The following is a 25,522-nucleotide window of genomic DNA, read 5'->3' on the forward strand; positions in this document are numbered from 1 at the left end:
CTGCCCGGGAGCCCGGAGCTTCCCCGGACAAAGGCTCCGCGGCGCCCCGGCCGCGCTCCCGGGGACGCGGACGGCGGGGCCCGAGCGCCCGGGGCCGGCGCGGCTCCCCGGCTGCGGAGCGCGGAGCGGACGAGCCCGGCGCCACCTGCCCCCCGCCCGCCCACCTGCCCGGCCCGTTACCTGGGTTCTCCCCGGCGTCGGCGGAGGAGGCGGCCGAGGAGTCGGTGAGGACGCTGGGGTCACTCTGCGAGCGGCCCCGCGACACGAGGCAGCCGCTCCCGTCCTCGGACGCGGCCATGGGGCCTGGCCCGCGCGGGGGCAAGTTGGAGCGAGCCGCGTGGAATCAGAGCATCCGAGGCGGCCAAGGTCACGGGCGCGGGGGCTGGAGGGGGCGTCTTTTCGAAAACGGAAAATCAAAAAGGGCAGGGAAAGGGAAGGAGCCCGGGGACCACGCCAGGCGGGCTTCAGGGCGCAGAGACAATGGCCTCGCGGCTGCAGCCAGGCGCATCCCGGCGCGCGCGGCCTCGCTCTGCTATTTATTCGTGTTTATTCCCATTCTTCAGTCTATATTCCAGGCCAAAAAAAAAAAAAAAAGTTGAACCAGGAAATAAAAAGTTTTTCTTGCCAGTGTTTATTGCGTGCTTGGGGCAGGGGGTGATGTCCAGGAATTTCTGGGGGCGCTCCCTCCCCCCACCCCACCCCCCACCCCCCCGGAAAAAAAAGGGAAAAAGGAAAATCTTTGCTCTTGCAATTGCTTTAATCTGAAAGCTGTTCTTGGAGCATCTGTTGGAAAACATTAGGATTCTCCCATCATGCCATGCGAGAGGAGCATGACGTCACGAGAGAGGGGAGTGAGAGCCAGCGTGGTGATGGGGAGGGGTCTCAAATACCTGGGCTGCCTGCCGCCTGCCTGCCTGCCTGCCCGAGGGAGGTGGGGGCCGATCAGGAGTTATGAACTGCCCACCCCCACCCCCGCAGCCCTCGAGAAGCAAGAAGGCTCCCAGTCCCATTTCTCCCCTCCCCAGTGGGAGGGGAGGAGACCCTGAGGCTCCCTCCCTTGGAGGCAGGGCCTAATCTCCCCAGCGGCTCCAGGCAGCTGGTTTCCAGGGACCTGCCTCTCTTGGGGTAATGGAGGCCAGTAGGTCCTGCCGCCCAGACTCCACCATGGGGGGCTGGGGGGCAGACAGGGGTGCCCTCCAGAGCTCTAGCCCTGCAACCTTAACCCCCTCCCCACTGCCCAGCCCTGCTTCCTCCAGGCCCTTAACCCCTTGCCTGGGAGGAATCAGGCAGGAGGGGCACTGGGTGCCTTCTAGGGAGGCTTCCCCCAGATGCCTCGATGGAGCTGATGGGCTAGGCAGCGAAGGTGACACCCCCGAGGGCTGCCACTTACAGAGGTGCCCTCCAAAGTGCTAATGAGCAATTCTCACCATTCCAGAGAGTGGTGTAGGGGAAGCACAGGCAACACCAGAGTCTCCAGCTAAGGCCTGGGGGACAGGAATGATAAGGAAAAGAGGAAAGCCCAGTAAATGGCTGGGCCACAGGGACAGGGGGGAGGCTGCTCCCACCTAAAACTCGCTGCACACAGAGGCGGTGCACAGAAGCTGCAATGGTGTGACCCCCTGTCAGCCCCTCAGACAGCGCCAGGGGGGGCGGGCAGGTCCGCTGTTGAGATCAGAGAAGCTAGCCTGGGTCCCGCAGCTGGCGAGGGCAGAGCAGGGACTGGGACTTGCCAGGGGGGCTGTTCCTTAGGACCTAAAGCAGGGCTGGGGTGTAGGGGGAGCACCCTGGCAGCGTAGAAGAAGTGGGGAAGTAACATGGGCACTCCCTCCACGCACAGCTTTGGGCTGTCAGCAGCAACCAGCTCCGGGGAAAGCGTGCATGCACGTGTGTGTCTGTGTGTGTGTGTGTGTGCGCGTGCGTGCGCATTCATTCATTCATTCATTCCAATAATCCGCAGGGTCTAGCGTGTGCCGGGTACCACATCAGGCATTACAGATCCAACAGGGAACAAATGCAGAAACAACCCCCACAATGGGTCTTCCAGGATTGGAGGGGAGGGTAGAGCTGAGAACGGTCACCAACAAACCAGGAGATGTCCCCCAAAACAGGCACAGTTAACGATACCATGAAACAAAGAGGAAACGGGGAGGACATTTTCTGCAATACTTTTGATCCCCATGGGGATGTGCCCAGCTCTGGGCTGAGCACTTCACTGGGGGGATCAGTTCTTCCTCACGATGCCTGAGGCTCTGTGGGTAACTGGAGTCCCCACCTGAGACGTGAGGGCAAGGCAGAGGGGTGAGCGGCCTGCCCGGGTCACAGGCCAGGACCAGCAGGGCCGAGGCTTCTGGCCCTGTGGTCTCTCCAAGTGAGTCCTCTGGAGCCCCCCGAGAGCCAGCCCTGCCCCCCCGCCCCCCTGGCAGACTCTGGAACCTCCACCAAGCACACCATCAACACCTCCCACGTGGAGATGAGGGAGCCAGCCGCAGGAACAGACATGGACCAGCAGGGTGGGGGGAAGGAGGCCAGCCCAGGGTCCCAGCGAGAACGAGGGCACCAGTGGCTTCCAGCTCTCTGCCTCCCCCACACCCTCCCCCTGTCTGGGCTTCCCTACTCAGAACCTGCGCTGCCACTGGCTTGAGATTTTTCTTTAAATCAATTTTTGGCACTTACATGCGTTTGAAAGAAAACCATCGCCACAGCGACAGAGAGGTGACCTCCCTGTCATCTCCGGGAAGGACTATGGTGCTGACTGGGTCCTGCCCGCCGGGTCCCCTGTGGGCTCCCGCGTTGCTGAAAAGGGAGATGGGCAGGGTGGGAGAGGCGTTCAGACCCTTGGGCGCCAGACAGAGATGTTCTTAACACTCCCAGAAGGACAAAGCATGGAAAGAATTTTTTTTAAGGGAGCCAGTATTCCTAAAGGCCTGTCCATGCACCACCTAAAGTAATTTCTAGTCTCCTCAGACGGTCTGCACTGCAATGCCATTCACCCGCTCCGCCAAACGCATGGGCAGGACTTAAAAGCACAAGAGAGAAGACTTGGCATTTGCTCCAGGAGTGGAGAGACAGAAGACAAGAGTGACAACCAAGATTTAGTTAAAAAATACGCTTTAGCAAAATATTGTGATTTGTCAGAGCTGAGTAGACACGCAGCTTGTCGTCGTATTTTTCTCTGGCTTTGAAATATTCCATGATAAAAATAGCTTTAAATTGGAAAAAAAAAAAAAAGTGACCACTGCTTCTGGTCGTAAGAAACTAGTCTGCTGGGTAAGCACCTTCGGGAGAGACTCTGGCCTCCAAGTCACTCAGCCTGGGGGCAGGGAGGGCTGGAAGCCTGGGAGGACCCGGCCCACGGTGCCAGAAGACAGGTGTCCACAGGGGGTCGGGAATCCTCAAGGGGTCTTCATGAAAGCTACCAGCCGGCCCCCTCAACAAGGTCCCCGTAAGCACCTGCTGGTGACCTCACAGGAACCAACAAGACTGCACAACATAGAAACGACCCAAATGTCCATCCACTGATAAAAGGATAAATACAACGCGGCACATCCACCCACCGTAAGTATTATTATTGTTAATAATACTTATATTATTGTTAATAATAAGAGATGGGCTGATGAGTGGTTGCCTGGGGCTGGAAGTTGGGGGGGGGGATTCAGAATGGTTGCTAATGAGTTCAGGGTTTCCTTTTGGGGTGACAGAAATGTTCCAAATGTTCTAAAATTAGATTATGGTGAGGGTTTCACAACTGTGAATATATTACAAACCGTCGAAGGCTGTACTTTAAACAGGTGAGCTTTGTGGTATATTATTTCAATAAATAAAGCTGTTTTTAAGGAGGATCCCCGGGTGGCTCAGTGGTCGAGCGTCTGCCTTCGGCCTGAGGCGTGATCCTGGAGACCTAGGATCGAGTCCCACGTCGGGCTCCCTGCAGGGAGCCTGCTTCTCCCTCTGCCTGTGTCTCTGCCTCTCTCTGTGGGTCTCTCATGAATAAATAAATAAAATCTTTTTTTTAAAAATCTGTCTTTAAAAAAGATATGCATGCACACAGTACACAAAGGTATTGAGGCTGAGCTTTAGGTTTGAAGGATGACTGGGTTTTGCCTCTCACCTCTGCAGAGTGCAATCACACTGAAAACCTCTCCTGTCCCTGCCTAGGGCTTCAAGTCAGGTTCTAAAGCCCTCTCAAGGGTCACCCTTCTGGTCCTTGATCAGAAAACCCAAAGCTATTTCTTGACTCCTGCAGCCACGAAAACCCCAACATAGTTGCCTCAAAGAGCTACGAAGAGCCGAAGTCAGTAAAATCTGTCCCTTCAAAAAACACAAAGAGGCAAAGGCAAAAGGAAGGTCTTCCTCTGCCTGGTACAGTCAGGAAGGACTTCATGGCGGAGGTGACCCCGGGCCTGGCAGAGATGTGTAGGAGGTGTCCACTGTCATCAGGACATAGGGGGAACGGGGCGGGGGCGCTGCAAGGAGCCCAGTCTCACCCACATGCATCTCTAGAGTTGGTTTCATTCTCACACAATGTGCAGATTAACATCTATTTTGTGCCAAACACATGATTTTCCCAGAATATCACAATGAACACAATATGACTGGTCCTTGGCTTCGTGGAGCTCGTGGTCTCGAGATGACAGGATTAAGGACACAGTCAATCAGCTGACCGATGTCAAGGAGCAGAGAGCTGGGCGTGCCTCGCCAGGTCAGGGAGGAGCCTGGGCAGAGGAAGGGATGCGCCCTCTGAGGCAGAAGGCTCCGAAGGGATTAACCAGACAAGTCAGAGAGGGAGCCGGGCCCAGGCAGAGGGGCAGGTGGGGGCAGAGGCCGGGAGGTGGGAGCAACATGGGGCTCCAAAGGCCAAAGAGGCAGAGTGAGGGGCTGGGGTGTGAGCAGGCCGGAGAGAGAGGGGAAGGACGCAGACCACGCTGTGTCCTGGGCGGCTCCTTAGGAGTCTGGATTTTGTTCCAGGGCTGATGAAAAACAGCTGATGGCAGAAATGTCTCCAGAAGATCCCTCGGGCTGCTGACGGAGAAGGGACCTCGGGCACGGGGAGAGGGACTAGGGGGCCGGCAACTATCCCGGTGGGCACGGGGGAGCCAAGTCAGAGGGGGTGTGTGCTGCACAGGTGGTCCCTCAAGCCTGCGGAGGAGCAGCTGCGGAGGGATGGGGCGAGGGGCACAGGTGACTCCCAGATTGTTGACCTCTGAGGATTAACTGGATGTGGGGTGCAGGGATGTCAAGGTACCCACCCAGTCTGATACTGACAACCAGATGGGCACGTGCCATTTCCTGGGCAGGGGGTGGGGGTCCCAGAAGGGGCAGGATGAGGCAGAAAGACCCCATCTTTCTTGCACATACTGCATCAGCCACCCTGTGGAAGAGCCCGCGGCCTCTGTCAACACCCACCGAGACTCACAGACACCGTCTTGTTCCTTAAGGGGTGGGGGGGGGGGCACGAAAGGACACGAGCTCCAGCATCCCACAGACCCTCTGGTGCCAGCTGCCAGCCCGGTGACACCTCCCTGGGTCTCTAACTCATCTTAGAACGAGCATGATCACTCCTGCCAGGCCGCTCCGGGATGGTCATTCCAGGGGGCTCAGGGGGTGAGTGCTGAACCCACCCTGGTGGTGGCTCCCCGGGACCCCCTCCCCAGGGCTTCAGCACCGGCTACTCCAGCTTCTGCAGGCCCCATTCCCTGTGGACCAAACCCACATAAAAAGCACCCGGAGAGCACAGCAGCGGGACAGTGAGTTACAGTCGGCCACCGACACAGGGCCGCAGTCTGCAGGCACCGGACCGTGACTCTAGCGCGCTGTCTCCTTCTGCCCGCACCTACTGACTTCTCCTCCGGGTCCCTTGTGGACCCCAGGCCCCCCTGAGAGCTGATGTCCCCAGAATCTGGGCTGCCAGGATGTCAGCACCATGAGTTCAGGGATCTTTGTCAAGTCTGCTCACCCGAGATGTGGCTGGCACACCGCAGGCCCCCAGCAAACAAACACGTGTGGTCCTAACCAATGCCCCGATGCACACACTCGGTGGGTGTGGGATCCCGACTCCGGGACAGAGGGCTCAGCCTCCCCACTGCCCCCATCAATAGGGTTAGAACTCTCTCTCTCTGACTGGCTTATTTCACTTCGCATAACACTCTCTAGATCCACCCATGGTGTTGCCAATGGCCAGATTTCACTCATATGCGGAATTTAAGAAACAAATGAACAAAAGAAAAAAAAAGAGAGAGAGACACCAAGAAACAGAGCCTTTCCTCTAGAGAACACACCGATGCTTCCCAGAGGGGAGGTGGGATGGGGATGAAGGAGTGCACTTGTCATGATGAGCCCTGAGGAGCGTGGAGAGTTGCTGGGTCACTACACTCCACACCCGAAACTACTGTAACTCTCTCTGTTCACTACAACTGGAATTAAAATTCAAAAAAAAAAAAAACAGGAACAGAAATAAACGAGCAAACTCAATCTCTTCCCAATCGCGGCTCAAGCTGCCATCTCTGTCCAAGGAACCAGTGGACGAGGGACCAGGATGGGGACTGGAGGCCGAGGGACCAGCCCAGGGACAAGTGCGCCGCAGCAGAGCCCGGCGGTGAGGAGGGCAGCCGCGCCCTCTGCTGGCCCCCGGAGGGACGGCAGTCCCCTGGGTCCTGGGGACCCGGCTTGGGGACTCGGCCTTGCACTAGGTTTCCTCTGTTCTTTGGCCACATTCTTGATGGGGTCTGTACCTGCAGCCCCATCCAGAGGGCTGCCCAGGGTGGTACGGAAAGGCGCCGGCAGCCGGAGCTGCCTGAAAACCACGCTGGGGGAGACCCTCCGCTGCCCAGCGGTGCCCCAGGCCGTCCTCGGGGTGCTGTCCACTCCCAGGCCGTCTAGCAAAGCCCTTCTGAGCAGGAGCTGAAGACCTGGGCATGAGACAGGGTGGGGGGGGGGGGTCAATCGCTTCCTCTGGGTGGCCTTTGGCTTGCCACACTGCTCCTGTGCCCCGTGTGTGAGCGAGGGAAGGGCCAGCCTCACTCGCAGGCCTGGGGCCTCAGACATAGCACCCAGCACCCAGCACCCAGGGCACCTCCGTAGGTGCTAGCTGCCGTCAAATCAAACTGTCCTCTGATGCAAGACATTGGCCTCTGATATCGTCTTAAGCGCCCCACGCACGTGCAGGGGGCCAGGGGAGGGCAAGTGGTCGGTGACAATGGATTTGGGGCAAGGAGGAGGGCAGAGCACGCCCTACAGGGAAGGAGGAGAACGCACGGGGAGTCCGGAGCCTGGAGCCTCAGGGGGCTCTGTCCCAGCGCCAGCGTCCTGTGCCTGTCCTTGCCGTGTGTCTGGGCTCAGGGGAGCGCCGAGCCTCAGGCTGATGGCAGAGGGGACCGGCTCCCAAGGCTCCAGGAAACGCTGCTGCAGACCGAGGGCCACCTACAGAGAAGGCATCTGTCACCGAGCCGGGGAGCTGGGCTCCGCCTCTTGCCCATGGGTCGGTAGCCCCAGATTAAGGCGCAGGACCCTGCAGCGCCTCCTGTCCCCTGAGGTGTCAGGCTGCCTCGCCCAGGCCTGGGGCCGAGGGAACTGCGCCCCGCGCCTTAGCTGCTGCCCTGGCCTTGGGGCGCCCACAGCAGACGGAGCCCGGCAGCTGGCACCTCCGCGGACGGACCCGCAGGGCTGGTGCCCAGAACGCGGCCAAACAAGGCAGGTCCCAGGACCTCCCCATCACGCAAAGCGCTTAGAGCTTGCCAGGAGCGCAGAGGCCGGGTGTGACCCCAGGTCCTGTCACCCATCGGGCACAGCCTCAGTGGCACAGGCAGGGGCTCGGCGCTTCTCCGGACCCCCCGAGAGCCACTCGCTTGACGACCGTGACGGTGGAAGATTCAGCCGCGCTTCTGCAATCACACGCCCAGCGGGAGGCCCACACGCAGACCCCAAGTGTCCTCCTCCAGCAAACCACGGACGTGAGCCCCGAGGATGCGCAGCCCGCTGACGGGCCCAGAGCGACGAAGTGGCAGCCACAGGGGAGGAAAGGACCGCGGGCATCTTTCCGGGGCGCCCGCTCGTCCCCGCCGCGACCCCCGCCGCCGCCGCCACGTGCCTGGACAGACACACAGACAGGACGGCGACTCCACCCTGGGCCGCCGCCGACAGAAGCCCACAGGCCGGGGCCAGAGACGCCGCCCCGGGCCCTCAACCCCGCGCGGGATCCCCTGGCAGCTCCTCCACGGAGACCCAAGGACACAGGAAGGCACAGCGAGGCCGAGAACGTGAAGACCACCCGACGCGGCTCAGGCCGAATGGCGACCTCGGGTTTATCCAAACGGGGGGGGGGGGGGGGGGGTGTGCACTTCACAGTGGCTTGGTTTTGGGTTTTGGGTTTTTTTGTTTTTTTTTTTAATGAAATGCATCTGTGTGTTGTCAGGCCCTCGGAGCTCGCCTGCTTCCCGGGCAGGTAGATACGCTGCAGGCCAAGGCCAGGCGGCCAGATGCCAACGTCCCGGTGGGTACACGTAGGCCCAAGCCCCTGTTGAGTCCGGGAGGTCTCAGCGGCTCTGTCCTCTGCTGCCCCAGCGGCGGCCCCCAGGAGCCCCAGGAGAGGCTGCTCCCCGACACTCCCCCCGCTTTCACCTGTGCTGGGAGAAGGAGATCGCCAAGCGCTTGCATCATCGTGACGTTAAAGGTGACGAAAAGGGCAAACCCGCACCCTTCTTGGGGTCATTTTACTCTTCGCCATTTAAGAAAAGTTAATTCAGGGGGTGGCCCCGGTGGCTCAGTGGTTTAGCGCCGCCTGCAGCCCAGGGTGTGACCCTGGAGACCCGGGATCGAGTCCCACGTCGGGCTCCCTGCATGGGGCCTGCTTCTCCCTCTGCCTGTGTCTCTGCCTCTCTCTCTGGGTCTCTCATGAATAAATAAATGAAATCTTTAAAAAAATAATAATAAATTTTTTAAAAAGTTAATTCATGTGTAAGCAACGGTCTCCGTCCCCCCAACACTTACTCCTTCCTCCAATAAAATGTGAACGTTTTAGCACATTGACCAGATTTATATTCTGGAGAGACGTGTTCCCCTCCCGTGGGGCGCGGAGCCGGCCTTACTGTCTTGGCCATAGAGGGAACCGATAGCGCCAACACCTGTCATGGAAACGGCAGAGCAAGTGCCTCACGGCGTAACGGTTCAAACACAGCACCGAGCCTGATCCATAAATAACAGAAAATCCATAGTGCCAGGTTTATAGGTAGTACTTTAAAAATACATCAGAAGTCCTGCAGCTGGAGCGATGATCCCAAGAATCTGCTTGTACAAACCCATAAATAATGTCCATACGTCCATATTTTCATAGAAGCCGAGATCTCTCTTAGAGCCCAGTGCTATTGGAGCCGCCCGGGGGGCTCAGCAGCTCAGCGGTTTAGTGCCACCTTCTGCCCAGGGCCTGATCCTGGAGACCCGGGATCGAGTCCCACGTCGGGCTCCCTGCATGGAGCCTGCTTCTCCCTCTGTATCTCCCTCTCTCTCTCTCTCTCTCTCTCTCTCTCTGTCCCTCATGAATAAATAAATAAGTAAAATCTTTAAAAAAAAAAAAAAAAAAAAGAACCCAGCGCTCATTGAAACTGGCGTGTGCTCTAAAGCGGGCGGGCCGACCGGGACGTGGTGTCTGGGGGAGCAATCACCTAGGCAATCAGACCCGCCGGTCTCCATTCTGGAATATTAGCCCCAGGATCAGGATCTCTGGAGCCTCCGGGGGGACAGCATGGATTTCTGTGTTTAGCCAAGGACACCTCCATCAGCCCCTGGGATGCAGCAGGTCCCTCCTGGTGTCTTGCAATGCAGTGTTGGGGGTTTCTGACCCTCCTGGTTCTTTTCCAGGGCTACTTGGGGGGGCCCATGTGTCTGCTGCTGCCGTGGCATAAAAGGGAGCCAGGGGTGTTAGGGCAATGGGCAGGCTGTCAGCAGGAGGGAAGAGAAGTGCAGGAATCTGCAATGGGATTGGCCCTGGCTCCCACTAGGATGGAAACCGTACATGGTGAAGACAAGAAGCTGGTTCACTTAGATCTAGGCAGAGGCCTGAAGACCACACAGAGCCACCAGGCTGGGTCTGAGAGACACACCTCTGAGAACATAAAGGCCCTGTGTTGGGTTTGACAGATGGATTTGCTCACTCACTGAGTCTTCTCTCATTCATTCATTGTACGTGCCAGGTGTTATGCAGGCGGCAGGGGAGAGTGCTCCTGACAACAGCATGTGCAAAGGCCCTGAGGTTGGGTAGTTTGAGCAGCTGAGAAAGGCCTGGGCGGGTGGCTGGCTGGTGGGAGCAGGGTGGCTGGCAGTGGAGTGGGAGGAGGCCCAGAACTCAAAGTGCCTCCTGACCCACGGGGTGGAGCATGGGTTTCATTCTGAGAGGAACAAAAAGCCCAGGAGGGTCTCCAGACAGGACAGAGACAGGATTTACCTTCTCTTGAGAGGTTATGAGGCCAACGGGTGGAAGGTCAAGTGGCTGGCGGCAAGAAGGGGCCCAGAGACAAAGCACAGAGAGAGGCCAGAGAAGTTCAGGGCAGCGGGGAGAGCGGGATCCCCTGAACCTACATCCCACCCACTCCTTACTCAAAGGTACCCAGCAGCTGCAACCGTAATAGAGGGAAAAAATCCGATGCACCATAACTATTAAAATACAGATAATTAACAACCAATTTATGTGCTCCATAGGTCAGAGAGAGACTTTGTTTCAATGTCCGGGTTCCTTAAAGCAGGACTCAGCCACCCAGCCCCAGAAACTCGTGCACCCAGGGCAATGTGGTCCCATGGGCTGGCCTCACCTCACTCACCCCCCTGGACCAAGCAGCGCCCTGTGGTCCAGACCCTGGGTTAATCCACTTACCCACAGTGTGGACAGCAGAATGCTAATCCCCCCGGGGTTCCTGACCCCCTGTAGGCCCTGCCGTGAAGGTGTCGGCGGCCCGATTCAGGACCACAATCAGCAGGCCTGAAGACAGGGAGATTATCCGGGATCATCTGGATGGCCCAGTGCAATCACAGGCGCCCCACAAAGCAGAGGGGAAGGCAGGAGAGGAAGAGAGATGGGGTGGGGTGGAGGGGAGGGGAGAGGGGCCTGAGGCCGCGGGGAGGATTCAGCCCCACTGAGCCAGGGAGCACAGCAGCCTCTGGAAGCTGAGCCATCCCTGCCGACAGGGATCCGACAGCCCTGGAGCTGCAATCAGCCGACGTCCTGCGTGAGCAGGAAGCCGAGCCTCCCTGCCAGCGCCCCCATAAGGAGTGCAGACCTGCAGACCCCGATCTTGCCCGGCAGAACCCAGGGCAGGGGCTCAGCCAGCCCACCCGACTCAGACCCACAGAAGGCGGTGAAAATAAATGGGTGGTGCTAGAGGCTGTTCCAGCAGCCACAGGAAACAAATGCACACGTGCTGTCTTTCACCCTCCTAGGGGGCTGAGGACACCGGTTCTGGGGTCATCCACCCCTGACGAGCACAGCACGAGTCAGAGGGGGAGGTCATGCGCGCAAGGTCATGCAGGGCACCCGTGGTGGAGCTGGACCCAGCCATCCAGCCATCCACCTGACTCCAGGGGTCTGTACCCCACCTCTGCATGACTGGACCCCTTGGCCCCGCATCCACGGTCCACAGAAGAGAGATGCGTTCACATCCAAGGTCGACGCAAGGCTCCAACAAACGGACCCGGCTGCAGAGGAGCAGGGCTGTGGTGCAGCCCTAGGGCATCCCCCCTGCGGGGCACTCGGTGTCCTGAGCATGCAGCACGGCCCCTGCCTGCCACCACCTTCCTTGTGTCTGGAGCAGACACCTCCAGGCCAGAATCGGGTCATGCATTAAGGACCCCCAACTTATGCACGAAGAACCAGCACTGCCTTCCAGAACAGAAGGTAGAGAACATCATTTTCGAGAGGCAGGAGAGCAAATGGCTGGAATCCAGACCCGCCTAAGTAGACCGCCCGGGTTCAAGGGGAGCGCCACCAGCTGCGTGGCCCCAGGCAAGTGACCTCGTCTCCCCCAGACTGGGATCTCCCCGTCTGTCACACGGGGTCACAGCTCCCGTACAGATGTGCAGACGGAGGAGCAGACTGAGCACAGCAGTCAGCCCGGAGCCTGGCGCCGGCCACCGCGATGAGCGCCGTCCCCACAGGGTGACCCGGGGGAGGCTTCTCTCGGGTCCCACACTGCGGGGACCCCTGCAAACCCAGCGCAGGTGAGAAGTGGCAAGTACTTGGCCCTCTGACCCATGACCACATGCTCCAAGTTGGAGATCACGTTCCTCTCCCAGTGGGAGAGATCTTTCTTTTTATTATCCCAACGTGGAACGCACAGGTAAAAATCTGCCATGATGTCTTGTGGATTATAGGGGCGAAAAGCACAGACAACGAAGCCATTAAAATAAAAATAGAAACAGAAATTGGCAGCGAGCCTCTAGCGTGCAGGCGTCCTCGCCGTGTGCGTGCGTGCAGGTTACGGGAGCCAAAGAGCCTCGACGCCGTCGGTGGGACCCGGTTCCGAGAGCGGCCTGGGCACGCGCGGGCGAGAGGCGCGGCTCTTCCCTCGGGTCAGCCTCCTCCAGGGCAGCCTGCGTTTCGTTCTTCCTCTCTGGGGAAGCGGCAGAGAACGACCATCAAACTCTGTAACGCGCACACCCCAGGCCGCAGGACGCCCGTCCACCTTCCGAGGGGCCACGCTGGTGGCGGGAGGAACCGGTCGAGGTGCTCGGGGAGCGGGGAAAGGCGGGGACACTTTGGTTAGGGCTCAGGTGAAGGTGACTGCCAGGTGTCTACTAGGTCCCTCGTACGCAGGGCATGGGGGGGGGGGGGCACCGGAGGATCGGCCCCTGCAGCCTACGAACCCCCAGTTCACGTTTTGTTGTAGAAATGGTACGTAAATCGTTCAACGCAACCTAAAAATGTGATGTGCTTTCAGGAGAACGTGGGAGCCACTCAAACAGATGCGTATGAAGAGGCCCCAACCTGCCTCCTGCCCTGTGCAGGGTAAGTGCTACTGATTTGGGGGGATTCCTGGGCCTAATGGTGCCCCTTTAGGGAGGGGGGAGGCCCCCTCTCAGAACAGAACGCCACCTGGAGGAAGACTCTGCTGTAAGCCCTGAGGATGCCTCTCTCCAAGGGGCCAGGAAAGAGGGGGACTCCCACCACCCACCGCCACTCATGTGCTCAGTAAAACCACAGGATTTATGATGCACCTGCTACACACCAGGCACCGAATTATGTGCTATACACGTCACTGCTGCAACAGGTGGACGTCTGGCAGGGAAGATGGGTCACTAATGGGACAGCAAACACAGGACTATTGTGTGAGGGTCTCTAGGGCCACCTCCAGATCTGGGGAGTCAGCGGGGGGACTCCCAGGAGTCACAGACAGTCACACAGCTACGACTCATTACAGTGAAAGGACACGGAGCACAATCAGCAAAGGGGAACGCTGTGCAGGGTGAGGCCCAGGGGAAACCGGGCACAGGCTTCCAGAAATCTCTCCCAATGGAGGGATGCTGACAGCATTTAGCTCCTCCAGCAACAAGTTCTGACAACTCCCGTGAACTCCTGTCTCCCAAGGAAGCCCCTATGAGACCCGGATCCACAGTGAGCACTGGCGGCTGGTTCCATAGATACGCTCTGCCTGGCGCACGCCAGGATGCCAGAGCCCCAGAGGGATAGCAGGTGCTCGGCACAAGCCACAGCGTCTGTGCAGACAGTTCAGGAGCAGCGAGCCACTCGGGTCAGTTAGCAGATGGTGGGAACCGCCCCGACGTCCAGGTGTTCAGGCACCAGCTGAAGGCCAGCCCTGCAAACAGGTCTTTCTAAGGAAAGCAGGCAGGCTGGCTCAGTTTACCCTTTCCAACACAATCGCACACAGTGGTGAGGGCTGCACGGCAATTAGGAAGCGTGTGTGTTAGGCCTGGTGCAGCAAGAGGAAGGGGTTGTTTAGACAGCGTGGCAGGTAACTTCCAAATATGGCACAGCATCGTCCCACCTCACCTGTCCTCACCATGTGACCTTGTACCTCCCCAACCGACGGAGGGGCGTCAGCTCTCACCCCTGCAGGTAGGTGACTCCCAGGGCCATATCGTCCAAGAGGATAGAACCTGAGCCTGTTTCTCTTGGGATGCTCTGTCTTTCGCATGTGAGGCCCATGGAGCAAGGATCTGAAACCCACCACCCCCCTGGCTGAGCTCCCAGCTAACAGCAAACCCCACTTGCCAGCTGTTCTGGTCTGAACTGTGTCCCTTCAAAACTCATACACATAAGCCCTTGACTAGATCTGGAGACAGGGTTTTAAAGTCACAGTTAAGAAAAAGTGAGGGGCACCTGCGTGGCTCAGTTGGTTGAGCATCTGCCTTCAGCTCAGGTCATGACCTCAGGGTCCTGAGGTCAAGCCCAGTGTCAGGCTCCCTGCTGGGCAGAGCCTGAGTCTGCTTCTCCTTCTTCCTCTGTCCCTCTCCCCTGGTGCATGCCTGTGTGTGTTCTCTCTCTCTCGCTCTCTCTCAAATAAAATTTTTTTTAAAAAAGGGAAAAATGAGGCCATTAGTGTGAGCCCTGCTCCAATCTGACTGGTATCCTTAGAAGCAGAGGAAATCTGGACACGCAGAGAGCCACCGGGGCCATGTGCACACAGAGGCTGTGTGAGGAGGTGGCCACCTGCACGCAGAGGAGAGAGAGAAAAAAAAAAAAAGCCCTGTCTATACCTTGATCGTGAGCTTCTGGCTTCCAGAACCATAAGAAACCTAAGCCCCCTGCCCCCTGCCCCATCTGTGGTGTTTTGTTACGGCGACCCCAGCAAGCTAACATACCAGCTGGATTAGTTAGGGTTCTCCGGAGAAACGGAACGGGCAGGAGACGTGGATACAGATGAAGAGGGCCTGGCTCACGTGCATCACGGAGGCTGGGAAGTCCAACAGTCTGCAGGGGGAACACCCGGGCCGAGGTCCCACCTGCACCTGAAGACCCAGAACCAACGTCCAAGGGCAGGAGAAGAGAAGAGGGGCCCCAGCTCTGAGGCCACAGGACTGCTGGATTCTACTCGGACCAAGGCCTTATGAGGACACACAGGTTCATGCGCACCCAGTGACAGGTGGAACCAGTCACCTACCCTGGAAACACAGCAATCACACAAAATCAACATCTTCCCAGGTAATCTCGGTCACCAGCCTACAAAAGGCAACATGCACCCCCGCCCCCTCGATCCCATCCTCCCCGCCTCACGACTGCAGAGTACACAGTGTAGACCTGAGCCTGCCAGGAGCCTGCTGGGCCCCAGTCATACCATCCGAACCAGGCCGCCACGCCAGCTCGGAGAAATCTGATGCGAGGGGTGTGGGCCGCTGCTATTATTTTTCCTTAAAATGGAATTTCCTACAATCAAATTTTGATAGAAATCCCAAATGCAGCAGGTTTCCTTAATGAAGTCCAAACAAAGGAGGAGTTTGGGGAATCCAGTGCCCTGGGTCTCCTGAGAGTAGGTCATGAGGATGCCGGTCTTGGCGGCACACGGGGAGGGTTTCCTTCCAGGGGGCCGGGCGGTGGAAACAGCCAGGGCAGTGGTGAGGAGGCACATCTAGATGTCTCTGAACAGGGCAGTCCTGGTGGCGCAGTGGTTTAGCACCTCCTTCAGCCCAGGGCCTGATCCTGGAGACCCTGGATCGAGTCCCACGTCGGGTTCCCTGCATGGAGCCTGCTTCTCCGTCTGCCTGTGTCTCTGCCTTTCTTTCTCTGTCTCTCATGAATAAATAAATAAAATATTTTTAAAAAATAGATTTCTCTGAACAGCCGGCCCCTGTGAGTCGCTGCTTCTCGGTAAAAGGAATTTATTAAATGCATAACCAAATGGTAATCATATCAATAAAGTCATATACTTTATGAAATAAGAAAACAAACTTGTGCCCAAAACCTGCTGCTGTTTATGGTTCAGAAGACATGAGCTGCTTTGTGATCGTGTGGAAAGTCAACTGCACGCAGCCCCCGCCGCCCCTCAAGACCGCCTCTCCTCCCTGGGGACAGGATGCTTCCCCCTGAATCAGAGGTGCCCTGGATTAAATATTCCAACTCTAGGAATCCCTGTTACCAGTCTTGATTCTACCTCAGACTATTCACAAAAATGAATTACAGGGGATTCGAAACATAAATGTAAAAAAAACAAAAAAAAAAGAGGAAAAAAAAAACCCTCTTCAGCCATTGAAAGGAAACATGACGTATATGTTTGTGACGCACCATCTGGTTTCCCCCAGGGACTCGAGATCTAGGGACACAGAACTTTCGGTGCTAAAACCAGGACCGTCTCAGGCAAACTAGGGCAAGGTGTTCACTCTACATTTGAGGCAGAAGAAGGTTTCTTAAGAACCAACAAGCAAAGACATCAAGAAGCAGCTTGATGAGTTTTACTACATCAAGACTCAAAGTGCCACACGGGGTGCCGAGGGGAGTTACCAGCACCGGGGTGCAGATTCGAAAGTTGCTAAGACACAGGATCTTAAAAGTTCTCATCACAAGAAAAAAACTTGCTATTATGTGAGGTGAGGGATGTTCACTAGACTTATTGTGGCGATCGTTTTGCAACGTATACCTGTATCCAGTCCTTACGCTGTGCACCTGAAACGAATACTATGTCTTATCTCCATTTTATCTGCAAAAAAAAAAAAACCAACCTAAAAACATCTAGTCCGCCAAAGACACCAGAGGCAAAATTAAAAGACAAGCCACAGAGACAGCAAAACCATTTGCAGCAGGTAGAGGATTAGAATCCAGAACCTATAAAGAGTTCTTACAAACTAGTTAGAAAAAAGACTAACAACCGCCCAGAAAGACTGCCAGTGGGGAGGCAACCCCTGGAAATTAACCGAATGCTCAATTAACCTTTAAAAAAAAAACCCTTGAAAACAATCTAGGGAATGCAAATTAAACCAAAGAAGTGCCACTTCTTTTTTTCCTATAAAACTGATGACACGTGAGAATCTGAATAGTTCTACAGGGCTGGAGAAGCCCAGCTCAGATGCTGCCGCCGTTGGGAGCAACGCAGCCCTTTTGGGAAACAACTGTAGTACCAACTACGATTTAAAATGTGTGATCCCACCATGGCGATTAAAGGTTAAAAATCCAAAAAAAAAAAAAATGTGTGCATCCAATGCCCCGGAAATCCCCCTTCTTACAATGCACCCCATAGAGAAGCGCTTGCACAGGTGCACACGGGACACTCGGAGACACAGAAGATCGAGAGCGATCTTGCGAGGCCAGCAGCAGAAAGGCTAAGACAGCAGCGGAACACTCTCAAGCAATTAGAAAGAATCTATTAACCCAGATATATCTCCAAGACACCTTGGTGAACAAAAACAATACAGCTCGGAACAAGATGTGCTGTCTTCAGATGCCATTTCTTGAAAACACTTACAGGAAACCATCTGGTACATCTCCCGAGCACCCCCTCCCCATACACACACACACACACACACACACACACACACACACACACACGTCCAGACAGCCTGCTGGGAACCCCGAGGAAATGTTCCTACTGGGGTCACCTCTGGGAGTAAGGGAGGAGTGCAAGGAGCCGTGCACGCCTTATCTGTAACGTTTGCGCTTCTCACTTGGACAAGGCAGTTGTGAAACACTAGTATAATTGTGTTTTTCCCCCAAAGAAGCCTGTTGCCTGCACAGGAAAACACACTGCGTATGCTTCATCCGACAAATATTCACTGAGTGCCAACCACAGGCCAGACCTGTTCTAAGGCCTGAGTCATGCACTGCCCAGAAAACAGAAATGGAACCATCGACTATGTCATCCGGCCACGTTCGTCAGCAGGCAGCTGTCCCTAAGGTAAAAGGATGGCTGATACCTGCGGACGAGGGACAAGCAGAAGAATGCCCTGGTTACCTGGGCAGGTGATGGGACGGAAGGGAAGGTCTTAAGCTGGATCACAAACCCTGGCAGGGCCTCCACTGCCTGCTGGTCACAAACTGCCCTTTGCCTCCAAGCACACACTTGTCCCAGGAGAGAGGAGGCTGAGGCCTGCAGGATGGCTCCGGACCCACAGTGGGTTCTGCAGGTCAGGTGAGCACAGGCCTGGGGTTCCCACACCACTGGGGGCACAGATGGAGGCGTGCTGGCTGGTGTTTGCGGTGTCTGGCGCCCACTCTCCTTCTTCTGCAGGCACCCCCATTAATTCTCCTGGGGGTCTCCGGTCTGGCTACTGAGGGATGTGCATCCCCACCTGGCCTCTGCCATCCAGCTCCACCCCATTCCCAGGCCGCAGCAATAGGTGCAAGGGAGGGTGATGTGAGCCAGCCTGAGCCCTGTACAGACAATGGGACGTTGGCTGGAGCTACGGAGCCACCCAGTCTCCTGAACTGGCAAGCACTCCTTTGGTTTCTGAGGTCTAGTCACTTGCTAGCCCAAAAGCCTGCTACGTACAGGTGAACATCATTCTGATTTCAACAGACCTGGATAACTCTTGACCCTATCCATGGCTTCAGGGTCACTGGCTTCAGGGAGCCAGGCCCAGCCCTAACTCTGAGCCCTGAGCTGAGCCAGGGAAACAGGCATTCCATTTCCATCTGCCTTTTGCAGTCCCTAAAGCCACAACTTTTTAATGAGCATCAGCTGGGATGTGTCATGATATCATCCATCATGCCTTACCCTTAAAAAAAAAAACAAAAAAAAAAAAAAAAAAACTTCATTTGGTGCAGAAATACCCTCGTACGAGTCAATGCTTCCAAGTCAGGCTTCGAAGTCTGGAAGAATGAGTGGCTAATTTGTTCCTAAATTAAAGCAGCAGCTCCGGCCACATAACACATTGTCCCTTTAAGGTTGGGAATTAGGATCCACTCAAAGCAAGCTCCGGGAAGTAACCACACAAATCAAGGGAGCTGAGCATCCAGTGGCAGCTGGACAAATCCTCCTGCCCCTTGCTTCCCAAGGTCTGGCCGTCAGAACCCACAGTTGTGGGCACATGGCCAGGCTCTACCCTGGCTCCCTGGACCCTTGCTCCAAATCGAAATTTGGTATTTAGACTGTCCTATCTGATTCAATACTGAACCCCAGAAGCTCGGCCCCACTCAGCCTCGGGCCCCTTCCACCTCCCGGGCAATGTCCTGTAGGTGCCAGCTCCACCCTGATGACCCTCAGCCTGGAGGCTCCAGGCCGACCTTGGCCCCAAGCTCCAGACTCTGATATGCGACAGCCCATGCCACGTGCCCTCGCGACGTCAATGAGCCTCTCCCCACTAGAGTGGCCTCCTCCGACCAACCCTCTCCTCCACCAGCCTCTCTTTCGATGCCTTTGAGGGCCATACATGGAGCCGCCCCCACCCTCCAGATGCCCCAGATACAGAACCTGTGCGCTCTCCTGGATTTCGGGCCCCCAAGGCATGGGGGCTGTCCACTTGCCCCACCTCTGTCCCCACCAGGAGCCAGGAGTTGGGGCTCCACCTGCCCACCTCACCAAGAGCAGCTCCCCCATCTCCCTTGCTCACGGGTCTGCAGCCTCGGGGACCCTCCTGCTCCCCATTTCCACCCAGCCCATTCCCATCTCATTCCCTTTGCCCCCTGCCGGGAATGCTCACACCCGCTGTGCACATGACTCCCCCCACATGACTCCCCCCCCCCCCCCCCCCCCCCCCGCTTCACCCGGCCAAGCCTGCAGCCAAATACCCTGTTCAAGAGCCTTCCTCAATCGCGACCTCTCGGTGCTAACCTTCTTCTCAGCCATTCTCTGCCCGGGGTCTATCTCGCTCTGTTTTCTTTGATGTGTCTGCCTCCCACTAGAATAAAAGCTCCCTGAGGGTGGGACTTGCCCTCCTGCCCAGCATCTAGGTCAGCGCCTGAACCATTTTCAGTGATTAATCAACATCTGCTGACCTGCTACCTGAGCAGTTGGCTTTCTCCCTGGGAAAAGTGGGTTAGCAGAGGCTGAGCCCGGCCATCCTTCAAGGCCTACACAGAAGCCACAGAACTATTTTAAAAATGCCCAACAATTGAAATGAACGTGTGGGGCAGGAGTTGCATAACGTCCACGGGCAGCTCATATACTTGTGACGGCTCTGAGTGCACCGCCCAGGGGCTGGAAGTCAGGATCTAGAACGTCCTTTCTCAAAATCCAACCCCAAATACACCTGGCTGCAAACTCAGTACCCAGGGTGTGTGGGTGGGTGGGTGGGGGGTGCTTTCAGGGACGAAGCCGGCCCGGGATGCAGGAACTTCTGTCCCCCATTAGAAGGCGAGTGCCCTGGATGGGGGCATCTCACTCTTGGTCACTGCTGTACCCCTAGAGCTCAGCACAAGGTCTATAGTTAGTGGGTGCTCATTATCCAGGAGGGATGGATTCAGCAGCAGAAGGGCCACCCATCCCCTGTGCTGGGGCTCCAGATGCCCCATTTACCACACGTAAGTCCCCCAAGCTCCAGCCACGGACTTCTCACTCTCAGGGCACTAGAGAGGGCCTGGCAAAGCAGGCTCTCATAGGACACCTGCTGGTCCCCAAACCCCAGCGTCACTGCCTTCTGGACCCCCGTCTCTGTGTACCTCAGTTTCCTAACCCCCGCACTTTACTATCATCCTCCTCTTTTCTTCTCTGCGGGGAGGAGGGAGACTGTCCTGCACATCCTTAGGATGTTTAGAGCAAACCTGGCTTCGTCCCACTGCATGCTAGTAGTAATTAGGGGACAGCTGTAACAACCAAAAATGGGGGTGGGGCCGCAAGCAGAATGCCCCCTGCCGAGAGCCACCAAAAAAGTGTTACTGATGTTTCTAAGCCAGCTTCCAGACTGGCTGGATCCCAGAATCACCTGGGGCACTGTTAAAAATACGGATTCCAGGAGAATCTGAGGGGCAGGCCTAGGGTGGTGCCCCCAGGGAAGCTACTTGCAACAGGGGTTCTCACCAGGGGGCCAGCCTGGAAACAGTGGTCCAAGTCTCCTGTGCCCCAACAGCGTTCGGCCTTCTGGTCACTAAATGCACCAACGCTCTCTGGCCTCCTCTCCTGGACGGCTAAGCCCCCTCCCACTCCCAGCGCCCCCTCCCCGGGCAGGTGGTGCGCTCAACCTTTATCCCTGCTTCTTCAGCCCCTGTCCTGAGATCCTGTCCCTTTAACTTCGGCTGGACCCGCTCCAGGACCAGGTGTCTGTCTGCAGGAGCCCTGGCCTCTCCTGCCTGACACAGGTGGTGGCCCCGCTGTGCTCCTTGCGGGGGGGGGGGGGGGGGGGAGGGGACAACGGAACACGCGTGGAACTCTAACTGGGTTGGGGGCGCTGCCACGTGATCCCACCTCCTGCCCCAGGACTCACCCAGTGGATCGCCCCATTTCACAGATGCGGCCACGGAGGCCAGTGCCCCGCGCACAGCACACGCAGCCAGCAGAGGCGGGTTCCCGGGACCCAGACCCCAAGGCCAGCGGCGGCCACTGCGCGCACTGCCCTCGTTTGGGGAGGGTCGTGGCTGCAGGGACAGCCCGAGCCAGGAGGCGCCCACCTCTGCGTCCCGGCCACCCCGCAGCGGCCGCAGCCAGGGCGCGGACTCCCGGCGCGCTCGCCCCCCGCCCCGCGCCCCTCCCCGCGGAGCGCTTACCTTGCGCGGGGCCTCGGGAGGCGGCGGCGGCGGCGTCCCGGGCCCCGAAGGCGCGCAGCAGCGAGCGCACCGGCCCCGGCCAGCGGGCGCGCCCCCCGCTCCGGCCGCGCATCGCTCGGGAGGGCCGCTCCGGACCGCGTCCGCCGGGGGCCGCCGAGCGCCACGCAGAGCCCGGGGGTGCGGGAGGCTGGGCGGGGGTGCCGCGGGGGCGGGGCTGCGGGGCCGGGGGCGGGGCTGCGGGGCCGGGGCGGGGCTGCGGGGCCGGGGCGGGGCTGCGGGGCTGCGGAGCTGCAGAGCTGCGGAGCCGGGGGCGGGGCTGCGAGGCCGGGGGCGGGCCTCGGGCCCGGGGCGGGGCTTCGGGGCCGGGGGCGGGGCTGCGGGGCTGTGGAGCTGTGGAGCCGGGGGCGGGGCTGCGGGGCCGGGGGCGGGGCTGAGAGGCCAGGGGCGGGGCTGAGAGGCCGGGGGCGGGGCCTCGGGGCCAGAGCTGGGCTGCGGGGCCGGGGGCGGAGCTGCGGGACCGGGGGCGGGGCTGAGAGGCCGGGGGCGGGGCCTCGAGGCCGGGGCGGGGCTGCGGGCCCGGGGCGGGGCTTCGGGGCCGGGGGCGGGGCTGCGGGGCTGTGGCGTTGCGGAGCTGTGGAGCCGGGGGCGGGGCTGCGGGGCCGGGGGCGGGGCTGAGAGGCCGGGGGCGGGGCCTCGAGGCTGGGGCGGGGCTGCGGGGCCGGGGGCGGGGCTGCGGAGCCGGGGGCGGGGCTGTGGGGCCGGGGGCGGAGCTGCGGGACCGGGGGCGGGGCTGAGAGGCCGGGGGCGGGGCCTCGAGGCCGGGGCGGGGCTGCGGGCCGGGGGCGGGGCCTCGAGGCCGGGGCGGGGCTGCGGGGTGGAAACGAGGACGGCGCCAGGGGCCAGGGGCGGGGCTGCGGGGCGCGGGCGGGGGCGGGGACCGGGCACCACCGAGCCTGCCCCTCCGCGGGGCGGGGCGCCGGGGGGCGCCTCCTTGACCTTGATCTCTCGGGACCCCGTGCCGGGGGCGCCCTGGAAGCGTGACCGGGACCGCGGGCAGGAGGTGCAGCCTCCAGTTCCTGACTGCGCGGAGGCTGCCCGGGGCGAGCCGCGGTGGGACCCTCTGAGCGCCAGCGTTCTGGGGTGTAGACCGACCCGGGGAGGGGAGTGAGACGCGAGTGAGTCTACACTGGGCCAGCGCCAGGCTCTCCGGCTCTCCGGGGTGGGAGGTGGGAGACGCCGAGGCTGCCCTTAATACACCTGCTAAGACGCAGAAGCCATTGTTGTGCTAATACACCGTGACCTAGGTTGTCTATCTTTGTGAAAAATCAAATTAAAAACATGACTATTTAGCTTAATGCGTACTGTATGTGGGGCACCCTTGTAGCTGCCAACTAGCTCAAGAGCTGGAACTGTGCCAGCTCCCCCTCCCCAGCCCCTCGGAGGGCTCCCCCAATCACAGCCCCTGCCCCAGCTAGTCTTCAACGGGCTCGGGCAGCCTCTGCTGATTTGGGGGCAGAGTCTCCGGCCTGAGATGGGCTCAGGACCCTCATCAGCACCAGGGTCACCTGGAGAGGTCCTTGTAACCATCAGACTGACGCTCAGCATAGAAGGCCAAGGTCCTCAGAGCCCCAGAAGGACAACGCCCCTCCACCCCCACCACTGAGCCTTTTCCACGTGCAGTTCTGGGCAAGGCCCTCCTGTCCAAACCCTGGGACTCCACGTGCAGCTCCGGGCAAGGCCCTCCTGTCCAAACCCTGGGACTCCACGTGCAGCTCCGGGCAAGGCCCTCCTGTCCAAACCCTGGGACTCCACGACCAGGTGCAATCCTGTCCATTTCACAGATGCAGAAGCGCAGGCCGCATAGAGGAAGGAGGTGTCCATGGCCACAGGGCTGCTGAGTGCAGTGCTGGTCTTGGCTGCTAATGGGCAACCCACCCACCTGCTTCCTCCCCTGGGCACAAGGCTGCCTGCTTCTATCATTTCCTGTCCTCTCCTCACTTTAGAACTTTGTAATGATAGTAACAACCATTAGCAGCTAACCTAGGTGCCAGCGCAAAGCATATATTCATATAATTTTTAGGACAACTCCTTGAGGAAGACACGATTATCATCTCCGCTGCCTAGAGAACTTCATCGCCAGCCTCCTCCTATTTTCTCCTCCATCAGCTCCCATAGGGAGGCACTGTGATCACCCCACTTTTTAGAGGAAGGAAGTAGACTCAGAGCGATGAAGGAGCCTGTCCTAGGAAGTTAGGATGTCTCACTGCCTTTGTTCTCTGCCCAGCCCACTGGGCATGTCCTGGTGAACTCCTATTCATCCTTCAAGACCTGGCTTAAGCATTACCTCTTCTCTGAAGCGTTTCTTTGCTTCTCCTCCCCATGCATCTGGTTCCTGCCTGTCCATACCCCCAGCACCATGTGTACATTCTCTTGGGCATGTGCCACAGCACCATGCAGCCATGTACCTGCACATCTGCCCCCATCCCCCACTGGGCTGGGATTCTAGGGGACAGGCATTCATGCTGGTCACTGCCTACCCAGGCCCACGTATGTGCGGTGAACCTCTGTTTTGCAGCCTCTGTCCCCCTCTGCTGGTAACCAAAGTTCTATTTTTCCTCAGGGCAGCTCCCTCCTGAAGGCCAGTGAAGCCAAGACCTCTCCCTAATGCCAGAGGTGGGCGAGCACCTGACCCAGTCTGACCAATCAGCATAGTCCATTCAGCTGGCCTCAGTGACTGGTTCAGGAAGATTGGTTCCGGGAAGAACACACTTGGGACCTTCACTGGACTAGGAGACAGAAGCCCTTTTAATCCACTGGTCCTAAAGAGGACGCTCTGGGATTCTGGAAGTCATCACATACTTCAGAGTTCCAACAACATGGAAGGGAGAGTATCCCAGGGACAAAGGTATACCAGGACCACCAGCGTTGTCCGAGTACCTGGTTCCAGCTGTGCCTGAATTTTCAGTCACACCCTCCCTGACATTTCCTTTCCACCCGAGCCATGGTGGGAAAGAAAAAGTAAGACACAGACACGATAGCATAATCATAAATCAAAACTGTTCAGTGGGCAACCCACAGATTTGGAGAAAATATTTGCATATCATACTCATATCCAGAATATCTGGAGAACTCCTAAAACCCAACAATAGAAGAACAAACAACCCAATTCAAAAATAGGCAAAGGACTTGAACAGACATTTCTCCAAAGAAGACATACAAATGGCCCATAGCACGTGGAAAGATGCTTGACATCACTCGTCATTAGGGAAATGCAAACCAAAACCACAATGGGATATGACCTCACACCCACTGCATTTTAAAAATACAAAAAATAAAACAGTAACAAGTCTTGGTAAAGATGTGGAGAAAATGGAACCCTTGTGCCCTGTTGGTGGGAATGTACAATGTAAAATGTAAATGTAGAGTATAAAGTATAAAATGGTACTGCTGCAGGAAACAGTGTGCAGGTTCTGCAAGAAACTCAAAAACACAATTACCCTGTGATCCAGAAGCAATTCCACTTCTGGATATATGTAGAAAAGAATTGAAAGCAGGGTCTCGAAGATACCCGTACACCTATGTTCATAGCAGCATTATTCACATTAGCTAAAACGTGGAAGCAACCAAATGTTCATCAACAGACGAGTGGATAAGCAAATGCGGTTTATCCATACACATACGATGGAAATTTTCCAATCTTAAAAAGGAAGGCAATTTTGAACTTGCCAGAACATGGATGAACCTTGAGGGTATGATGTGACATAAGCTACAACAGCACAACAAAGACAAAAACACCAGCCCTGCAAATACTGTATGATTCATTTTTTTAAATTTTAGATTTATTTCTTTATGTGGGGTGGTGGGGGGTGGGGGCAGAGGGAGAGGGAGACAGAGAATCTCAAGCAAACTCCATGCTTAGCACAGAGCCTGATGCAGAGATTGATCCCTCAGCCCCTCCGC

The 25,522-nt window shown here is 57.7% G+C and overlaps 1 protein-coding gene across 2 annotated transcripts in view; it reads right to left on the reverse strand.

Annotated features, from left to right (window-relative positions):
* Positions 1 to 21,699, reverse strand: part of PHACTR3 (phosphatase and actin regulator 3) — a 231,231-nt gene extending 209,532 nt beyond the window's left edge. Inside the window, exon 1 of one of the 2 annotated variants that reach the window (XM_072735485.1) lies at positions 21,563 to 21,699. In XM_072735485.1, coding sequence (XP_072591586.1) covers positions 21,563 to 21,674 — 112 coding nt within the window. In that variant the 5' untranslated portion in view covers positions 21,675 to 21,699. Of the gene's footprint in view, positions 1 to 180; positions 1,069 to 21,562 lie in introns of those variants that run through there. The other variant, XM_026014990.2, reaches the window with a different exon arrangement.
* Between the last annotated feature and the right edge of the window lie 3,823 nt (positions 21,700 to 25,522).

Source organism: Vulpes vulpes, chromosome 14 (assembly GCF_048418805.1).
Source record: "Vulpes vulpes isolate BD-2025 chromosome 14, VulVul3, whole genome shotgun sequence".
Lineage (NCBI taxonomy): Eukaryota > Metazoa > Chordata > Mammalia > Carnivora > Canidae > Vulpes > Vulpes vulpes.